Raw genomic sequence first — 10,110 nt, forward strand, 5'->3', positions numbered from 1 at the left:
CCAAGGCACTTCCAGTTTAATTATTATTATTGGATAAATGAACATGTATTATATTCACTATGATAATTTAAGCTTTGGAAGGAATGATTCCAAGTTTTTACATGTTAAAGAATGATGCTAATTTGATGAAAGAAAGATTTAAAGTTTAAGCTTCTAACAAATTGTTGTTTCCATTGTTAAAATCGAGGAGTGGAGAAGAGAAGCCTTGAATAAAGAAACAAGGTAGGGACCATGACCACATGGGCTAGGGGTTTGGGGTGACAAATTAAGTTCAAAATCAAGCGAAAAGAACTAGAGGTCTTGCGATTAATCATCATGCTTGTAATCTATGATACAAAGTAAAAATATAGAGATTAATCAAAACCAGCAAATGACAGAGAGTTGAGGTTATAGTCATAGATTAGTGAGTAATTGATAGCATAAACATGGCACACGAGTCCAGTAGAGACAACCCACCACAAGAAGAATGATTCAAATGAGTGGTAAGGTGGGCCAAATTTCCAGCCAGGCCATCTTTGCAAATGGTTTTCCTTTTGCAACCACTGATGAGTGATGATGAAACCTTGCTCTCTCTTTCTTCCATCATTGCTAAAAACTATATTATTGCATTACAGCACAGGCTTTTAAAGAGATCAGTCCTGAAATGGGGAAAACAAAAGCAAAAGAATGAAGGGGCCAAAGTCAAAAGATTTTGAAGTTTGTTCTTCAAACTAATGCCATCATCTTGCATGGAATTATGCCACATGCAAAACTTCCTTCTTTGTCTCTATAATTTGATTGTGATCATTTCCTCCCTTTTTATAAAGCAAGTAGGGGTAATAGCAGATTTTAGACAAAGCAAGTATATTTTCATGTTCTTATGAATCAATTTGAATGATGCCCTTTGACTCTTTCCTTTTTTTTTTTTTTTTTTTCTCATTGACATATGGGTCCATTCAGAAGCCTTTGTTAAGATCTGAATTGATGGCATATCTTATACATGAGAAGTTGAATCAAGTAAACGCTTTTAATAATAACCTGAGTTGTTCGATTAGAATCTTCATAACTTCTATTAATGTTTTTGGTTCCCTCTTGGTTTTAAATGTCATAAATTTGTTAACCTAGGCAGAAACTACACCATCCAAGTCCAACTAAGAAGAACATGGTTAGGCATTAACACAACTGTCTCAGTTACCGTTGAGCTCCATAAATTTATTTCAAACTAACCATAATATATATTATGCATGTTGTTAGTTTCTTTTTAGATGTTAGGCTTGAATTTAATGAAATCAATAAATTTTTAATATAAAAATTATTACAATCTAAAAAATTTATAAATATTAAAATTTGAATATTAAATTTAGTAAGTGTCAATTTTTTTTAAAAAATTATACGAATAAAACGAGATATGTTTCGAATTCGGTAATTTTTTTTTCAACGGAAGAAAATACTATTTAAAAAAAAAAAAAAAAACTGTGGTCTTCATTCCTCACAAAAATAAACAAATGTAGGTTGAGACGTTTTGCTTTTGGACTATCCATCATTTTCACCATTCGTATTCCTAACACTATCAAAGACTGTTTAGATTTAGCTCTCACTGTTCATCAACTTTTCCCACAATGCCCTTCACCAATTCTCACTCTAATGACCGAATTCAATGGCCACTTGACTCAATACAGCAAGGACACAAAAATCGATGGGGTTTGACAAAATTTTAAAAAAATATAGTTAATAAAGGTGCAAAATTTAAAACAAAGATGATGAGAGACAACTAAAAAAGGGAAACTTGTTTGATAAAAAAGGAGTGTTTTTAAGACAAAAGAAAGAATATTCTGTGCCAAAGACATGCAAAGTAAAACAATCATCAAAAGCATAGGTGAGACTGAAACAGTGTTAAAGTACAAGCAAACCAAGCCACATCAAATTCCTTGTTTTTACTTTAGTTGTTGTGGGTTTTTATTTTATTTTTTAATACAAAATAATTAAAAGAATGACACTCTATTCATTATGCTGCCCCGGGCAAAGTCTGAGTTGAATGGTTCTCTTGATGCTTGACACCAGAGCTTTCACTCAGTCATTTTAGGCACCCTTGGGCTTAGAAATAAGAGATGAGAAATGGATTTTCAGGACAGATACTAGGAGACACTCATATACATGAACACCAGCCTTTCTTCAACTGAGGTTTTAGTGTTTGGAAGTTTTCAAGGTCCTCTTTTTTGGGTATAAAAAGGTACTCTTTTTTATGTTTGTTTTCTCATTTGTATAGATAAGAGTTTTCAAGTTTCTATATTTCTTTTCCTTTTTTCTCTGGGATTTTTTTATCTGTATTCATGAGATAGGAGAATATCTAAAGATATATATCTTTTTGTTTCTTTCCGTATATTTCTGGGATTTGTTGTCGTTTGTATGGCTAATAGAATAAGTGTCTTGAAGAAATTTTAGGTTCTTACTTTTTAAAATCTGTATTTTCTTAATTTAGATTACTATTCAAGTTTGTTTTATCTTAGGAAAGCTGAAAGTTGGAGTGCTTCACATTTTTGGTAGTTTTATTTCAAATAAAATTTCATTTGTTGTTTTAGGCAGGTTTGTATGGTCTTTTTTGGTGAGGAGAGAGCTAATTTGTTACTGTATAGAAATCTTTAGCAACTTTAACTTTGGGTGGTTTGTGCCCTATTTTCTTAAAATAATGCATTGAGTTCTTGCTGAAAATGGCTGAAATTAGACTTACTAGGTTAGAGGAAGGCCAAACCAAGATTAAGAATGTCCCAATTGCTGTGACCCCTGAAGGTTTTTGGTGTTGTCCCTCTCCTGTTGTATTCCAAAAGACTCTTAAATCACAAAATTCTCTAAACAAATCCAAATCATCCTCCTCACCACCCAAGACAACTTTTCAGAAGAAACAAATCCCACTAACTGAGAAGAAGCTAATGACCACCCCAATAAGGTCAGCAGTTACCTCTGATGATCGAAGAGCTTTTACCTCAGATAATCCTGGTATCAGTGCACCAATTGTTCCTGAGAGGACTCCGAGGCCTAAGGTAGAACATGTGCCTAGGAAGGTGGCAATTGAGTTTGGTGAACCAGGAACCAGTGACATGAAGGTGATTCTACTTGGAAAGCAAGGGTTTTGTGTGAAACTGAGTGTCCACAAGAAAGTTCTACTGGAGCATAGCAGTTTTTTCAATGATAAACTTTCTGAAAAAGAGTCCGGTTTGTCTTGCCTTGAAATTGATGACTGCGAGGATGTTGAAATTTATGTTGAAACTGTGGGACTGATGTACTGCAAAGAAATGAAGCAGCGATTAATCAAACAAAGTGTTTCACGTGTGCTTCGCATTCTCAAGGTAATTTGCCCATTCATGCTATGGCCTTTCTATTTTAGGAGCTGAATCTTTTTATGTTGTGCATACAAATACACACATTTTAAGGACACCATTTTTAGTTTATTTACAATTTTAACAAATATAATCTTAGTAGTGGTACCCAACTGTTGTCATATCTCTTTGAACTTCATTTATGCTAGTGAAGAGGCAGTGTTGTTTCAAGCTCAGATTGAAGGCATTTCTGCATTCTCTGGCCCATTTGTTATTTCAAGACCTTATCTTAATTACCTGTTTTGACTCTGGGACCGTTTACCAGCATGATCTTTCTATAGTCTAGTTTTCCTCTTGTCAATCTGCCTAAATTTGGGTGCATAGGTTGTGTACTTGGATTTCATGCTTGCTATGTTAGAAATCAATATATCATTCTGTCAGCTTGCTAGTTTCAGTGATGTGGTTTGATTAATTTATTCAATTTGTTTCGTGTTAACTTTTTCTGGCATCTTCAATACGTGCTATTACTTCTGCTCTACAATATACTATCATTTTTTAATGTACGTCAATTCATTGGGCAATTAGATGTATTAGCTGTTTCCTTACAAAAGATATTTACATATACATTGTGGCATGCTGCGTTCTGGCAGATCAAATTTTCTTTCTTATGCTTGGAAAAAAGGGTAAATACTACTACGCTACCATTGAGGATTTTTTTATAAATATATTTTAGATTTACTTGTATTCTCCGTTAACTCCTATTCTTACTTTGGTAAATCTGTTGGCAAAGATGGATCTTCATCCTCAGAGGCAGAATGATGATGTTGCCTTGTGAAGGGGTGATCATGAGTTCATGACATGGAGAATTTGTAGAAAGGGGTTATAAAGGATTACGAATTGATCCCATTAGCAACCGCCTATGTCCTTCTGTTTCTCTGCTTGATGCCAATTAGCTTATTCTTCCTAAGAGTGAGAATGGCATAACCTGCATGTTCTGTTTCAAACTCACATACTTAGTGATGGATACTAATCATACTATGAACCTTTGAAGGTGCATGGTCTATTGTATGTCCATCCCTTAATGATATTCACTAGTTTCCGCCATGTAATAGTTGTTTATTGAAAATTCACCAGGATGTTGATGGATATGCAACAATATCATTAGTCATAAAATTCAATACATGTAGAATGTATTTGTAAAATGTCTTTTTTTTTTGCTATATGTGAAGCCAGCGTGTGTATTTTAAAATTTGTCCTTTTTATGAAATTTTCCTTATCCATGACATGAACTTCTTTACAGGTTGCTGAACTAATTGGCTTTAGCTCATGCATACAATCATGCTTGGAATACTTGGAAGCAGTTCCTTGGGTTGGCGAAGAGGAAGAAGAAAAGGTGGTCTCTTTAGTTTTGCGACTCCAGGGTGAAGGTATTGGGGTCACCCCAGTATTAAAACGCATCTCTTCTGATGCCTCTAATCCCCCCAACGACACAATTTCACACATAATGGAACTTGTTCTTAAAAGCAATGAGGAGAAGGGCCGGCGTGAAATGAAACCTATAGTATTGAAGCTTCTTAGGGAGAATAATAGTATTCCAAGCTATGCTGGTTCAGCTGACATCTGTAATGAAACTGTTTATACATCGTGCAGAAGCTGTTTGGATTCACTTTTGTCTCTGTTCAAGCAAGCGGCTGAACCAGAATTCACTGATAAACCCACGGACACTAAAGAACCAGTGGTGAAACAAATAGCTTTGGAGGCTGATAATCTCTCATGGTTGCTTGAGATTTTGGCTGAGAGGCAAGCAGCAGATGAATTTGCATTAATGTGGGCTAGCCAGCAAGAGCTAGTGACATTACATTCAAAGCTGCCCATTGTTTCTCGTTACCATGTTAGCTGCATTACAGCTAGGCTATTTGTTGGAATTGGAAAAGGGGAGTTGCTACCAGTGAAGGACACTCGTCAGTTGTTGTTACAAACCTGGTTGCAGCCATTGATCAATGACTACAGCTGGTTGCAACATGGCTGCAGGTCATTTGATCGGAAAGTTGTGGACGAAGGCATAGGTAGGACAATCCTCACATTGCCTCTAGAGGATCAGCAGAGTATTCTGCTTGCTTGGTTGGGCAGTTTTCTGAAGGCTGGTGACAACTGCCCAAATCTTCAGAGGGCATTTGAGGTCTGGTGGCGCAGAACTTTCATTAGACCTTATGCAGATGCCAAGGGCAACGTACTCCAGTCAGACAGCTGAATGACATCAAAGCGGTAGACTAAAAGAGATAACAACACAGGTGAGGCCATATGTAAATTAATTGGAATTACCTTTACGGTTTGTGGAGAATTCACTTAAACTTAAAATAACAATGCACTGAAAACGAAAGTATTTGTGAGTATTCGTTGGAGAATTTCTCCATTACCAAGAGTTGACATGGCAAGTCTTCGTGGATGTGGCGTGATTTCTGTTAACTACTTCATGCTGATGGCAAATGCTTGTCAAAAAGCATTTGTAACTATGTTTACTTCTAGAATTCAGTATTCCATATATGAAACTTTGGATTGACGAGTGCTGGTTGATTGTTTTGACCTGGTAATTCTCAGAAAGAAATTTAATTCAGAGGTTCCTTCCTATGAAATTTCCATCTGGCTTAATATATGGTTGTGCATTTTTCTTGGTGCAAATGAATGCCTTGTTCAGTTTATTAATATCTCTGTAGAATCCAGGTTTTCATTAGAAGTTAATTTGACATTTTAGTTGAGTAGCAAAACTGTGATTGAACATGTGTGATTACGGAAAATTGGGTGATGAAAAGTGAATTTGTTTCCTGAAATCAGTGTGGCCTGAGATTAGATATGATAATTAGTGTCATCGTTTCATGTAAAATATTATATTCGTATCATGTTTTATACAAAAATTACGTGTCACAGTTCGTATCAAGTTCGTATCAATATGAAAATATAAAATATAAATTTTTTGTTTTATTAAACTTATTTATGATTTTTTAAAAATTTTAAATCATGTTTTTTCGTATTTTTTATTTGTATTATTTTAATATCGTGTTATTGTATTATATTTTAAATTACCAAGTCTATCTGAGAGTCCAAATACAATGTTCAACTTACATGTACATTTTTTTTTTATTTAAGACTATCAGAGTTTGATTTCTGAACGTTGAAAATAAAATTCCAATATTCTACCAACAAACAACAGATTACATGGCTATCGGCAATTTACATGTACACTTCACGTGACTCTGAAGATTAACCATTTTCTTACATGCAATTCTAGTTATTATTCTAAAGCTCTATGTTTCTGATTAACTTACATTTATAAACACTTCACATTCAGCTCTATGTTTCTGATTGGATATGCATAACTACAGACTTGATTGCATGTCCTATAATTTGTCCACCTCTACGATAAAGTAAAGATCAACACTTAAAATGGAGGAGCCAGGAATTGAGATATAGCTCGAAGTGAAATTATGGCAAAATCACTATGGGAAAGATGCAGCATGCAACTTGACTAACCCTAGCTGAGTGACTACCAGGGGTTAAACTCAAGAAAAACATGTGGAGAAACATGAACACGATAGTTGCAATTTAGTAGGACATCCTGAAAACGGAGATGGATGTCAATGAAGTAACAAATATTATGACTATACATGCTTAGTTCCTTTTCACCAATCTTAAGTCTTGACTCTCTCCTTTTGGGTTCATTTTCTGTAACCAACTACACTCTTTAAGTGCTAAATCAGGTTCCCTGCCTAGACCCGACCAGAACATGGGGCAAATGGATCTTTTGCAGAGGGAATCCAATAGCAGTGACCCCACAAATGGCTGGATCCAGAAAATTTTGTTTTGCTCTACAAAATCCGTGTCGGTTTTTTGCTGCCACCTCATGTTCCGGGGAGGTGGGGCCTCTTAGCTAGTTCTAGCCCATCCTTGTCCTGGAAATTTCTATTACTCTGCTGCCATGGTCACAATGCCAAATAAAGTTGAAACTGCAATATAGAAAGCTACAACTGAATATAAAAGCATGTCTCAGTTTTTTAGGGTTTGGGTTTTTTTTTTAGAAAAAAGATCCGCATTTAAACAATAATTGAGTCAAATGCTTGTACCATGGTTTTCTTCATATATATGACCAGCCTACCCACATGGGCTGCAGCCTGGAAGAAGCAGAGCCTATCCAGAATTGTGACCTTATTTTACCATGGGTGCGTGGCTGAAGCCTGAATCTTAAACCAGTTCCATAAATTCTACAAAGATGAATCCAAGCCCAAAACCAAATTTTGAAGTGGGGTCGATTGGGTTGGCATCTAACGGATAGCTTTCGACATAAGCATTTCTAGGTGGGGTACAAATAGTAATGCGCCCATTTGTGGAGGGGTCCTCTTTGTTTTTTTAACTTGAAAAAGCATCGTTGAAATTAAAAGCACTCATATAAACTTTTCATCGGTTTCTTTCGCATTGAATTTGTAATTTATATACCCCAAACAAGACAAAGAAACCATTCTGAAGGGACTTGGGCGTTGGCTACCCATTGGATTGTCTGGTAGAAGGTTTGAGCCTATCAAAAACCCAGGTGAGGTGATATTGAAACAGTGCTTAGAGAAAAAGGAAAAAAAATTGGGTCATGATGAGGACCACACTCTCTCTCCATCGGCTATGAAAGTAACGTTTATCAAACAAAAAACAAAACGAAAAACCCTCATTTAAGCATCACCATAGATTCTAATGGTATTTCTCTTTCAGTCACCAGTACACTTGGAAGGTCGATTTTAAACCCTTTCTTTCATATACTAATATTCAATCAGCGTCACCTGAATGCTCTTACATCAAGGAAGAAACATGGTCAAGTACTTTTCCTTTTTTTTTTTTCCAGCTGCATGGTTAGTTTTTCACAGGTTGCTTCAAAAACATTAAATAAATCAAACAAGTCTTGATTAAGACTCCTTTAATGGATCATGCAAATGAAGGTGCAGTCATTTTTAAAATTTTTTTTTTATAAAAATCTCAATTCTCAGCATCTTTCTCTCGCTCTCAAATCAAGAAAATGGAAACACAGCTGAAAGTGACACTGCTTGCTACACTTATCCGTTGTGACAGTGAAATGTTTGGAGCCTGATAGGGTTTTGTATTCTTGCGGCTTTAGATAATGAATTAACCGCTGGAATATCATATCAAAACCCCATTGTTTTTTTCTTTTAATCTTTTATCCAACAACATTAATTATTTTCACACATGTAATAATACTAATCTTGGATTAAACAGAATTGATGGTTGCAGCAGAACAACTCCGTAAATCTAAATGTAGACATGTTGGTTTAGATTGTTCTCGCAAAGGAAAAGCAACATATTAGGTAAAGAGTACTTGTTGCTTTGCAACTTCTTTGTTTTGGATTTCAAGGAACCTTTGGTTATCAGGTAGCACAACAACAAAAAAACATACCAGTCAGTTTAGTTAATAGCTCTGAGAGCAAAAGCAGACAGAAAAAACTAAGATTGACAGCCGATTGGCTTGGGGCTGTATACTAACAATGACTTGTACCAGCCACTTCCTGCCAGCCAATTTCTTTTTAGGTAACATTGGCTACTTTCACGTTTTATACCCTTTTTTTTTTTCTCTCCTTTGTCTTTGGCATTTCTCCAGTCAACAAACCAAACAAGGAATCATTATGCAATGACTACTGTTGTCTGCAGGCACAATTTACAAATTGGAACAGTTATATGCTGAGCCACAAATATACCAGTACTATTTTTTGCATTACGTTTGGTAGCAGCTAGTTTGGGTAGGGACTAAATTCAAGCACAAGTTGAGGGTAACAAAGATTATTTTGGGGCAGTTGTACCCTTGTTTAAGGCTTAATTTGTGAAAGAAAATTAATCAAAAGATAACCTTTTCTCCCCAGCAAGACTCCTATGGAACAAAAGCAGTAGTTGGAACTTGGAAGCATTAAATGGAACTTGGAAATTAAAGCTTGCTCGGGCTGCAGGTGCATAGTGTTTTTTTTTTTTTTTTTTCTAAAGACAGGAAGAATTTTATTATAAAGATAGAGACAGAAGCCTGCAACAAAAAACGACATAAGGATTAAAAACCAGTACAACAAGGCCACGAGATCAGTAGTTCAAGAGACCCTTGATTTGGCTAAAATATATCAGCAACCGCATTAGTTTCACGCAACATCCAAAACAAAAGTGAAAGATAAGACTCTAAACAGTTACAAGGAAGTGACAAAATGAAGAGTTTGAGAGACCCCCGAGTTGGCTAACATATGAGCAACGGAGTTGGGCTCACGCAACGTATGAAGAATTGAAAAACCTTTGAGCCTATATTTGAAGCTTTTTGGAATAAGCTTTGTACGCCAAGGGACAACGGAATATGTGGTAGCCCTTAGAACCGTAATTTTTTTTTACAAAGGAGGCCGCAGTCTAAAGATAGGAGAAGAAGTTGTAAATGCTGGGATTCAGGTTCAACTACGATCTTAAAACCGCTTTCAACAATAATAAAGTGAGAGCAAGACCAAGCATAGTAAGAAAAGAATGAGAGTCCTTCCTTAATTGTCATGAATTCAGCATAATTGGAATCCTTCACACCTATTACCTTGAAAAATACCCCTTAATTATTCCATCATGATCACGCAGAAGCAGAACATCTCCAACACCAGCCGCACCTCCTTTGCCTTAAGCCCTGGCGCACAGTGTATCAATAGAAGGGCAGTGTTTATCTTTTTCTTAATATTTGTCTGGATTTTTGGTAGAGATAACATTGAAAGAAATTATATAGAAGAAAGTCAAATGTGAAACAGTTGAAGTAATT

General features: G+C 35.7%; 1 protein-coding gene across 2 annotated transcripts; it reads left to right on the plus strand.

Annotated features, from left to right (window-relative positions):
• The first annotated feature begins 1,818 nt into the window (after positions 1–1,818).
• On the plus strand, positions 1,819–5,919 carry LOC111316224 (BTB/POZ domain-containing protein At3g50780-like). Of its 2 annotated transcripts, XM_089753886.1 has the most exons (3): positions 1,950–2,209; positions 2,702–3,323; positions 4,594–5,919. In XM_089753886.1, the coding sequence occupies exons 2-3, from the start codon at positions 2,907–2,909 to the stop codon at positions 5,542–5,544; spliced, it is 1,368 nt and encodes a 455-aa protein (XP_089610012.1). In that variant the 5' UTR covers positions 1,950–2,209; positions 2,702–2,906; the 3' UTR covers positions 5,545–5,919. The 2 variants fall into 2 exon arrangements, with proteins under 2 accessions (XP_022773973.1, XP_089610012.1); XM_022918238.2 differs by having other exon boundaries at positions 1,819–3,323.
• The last annotated feature ends 4,191 nt before the right edge of the window (positions 5,920–10,110 follow it).

This window comes from Durio zibethinus, chromosome 24 (assembly GCF_047325235.1).
Source record: "Durio zibethinus cultivar Kanyao isolate XHJ-2024 chromosome 24, ASM4732523v1, whole genome shotgun sequence".
NCBI lineage: Eukaryota > Viridiplantae > Streptophyta > Magnoliopsida > Malvales > Malvaceae > Durio > Durio zibethinus.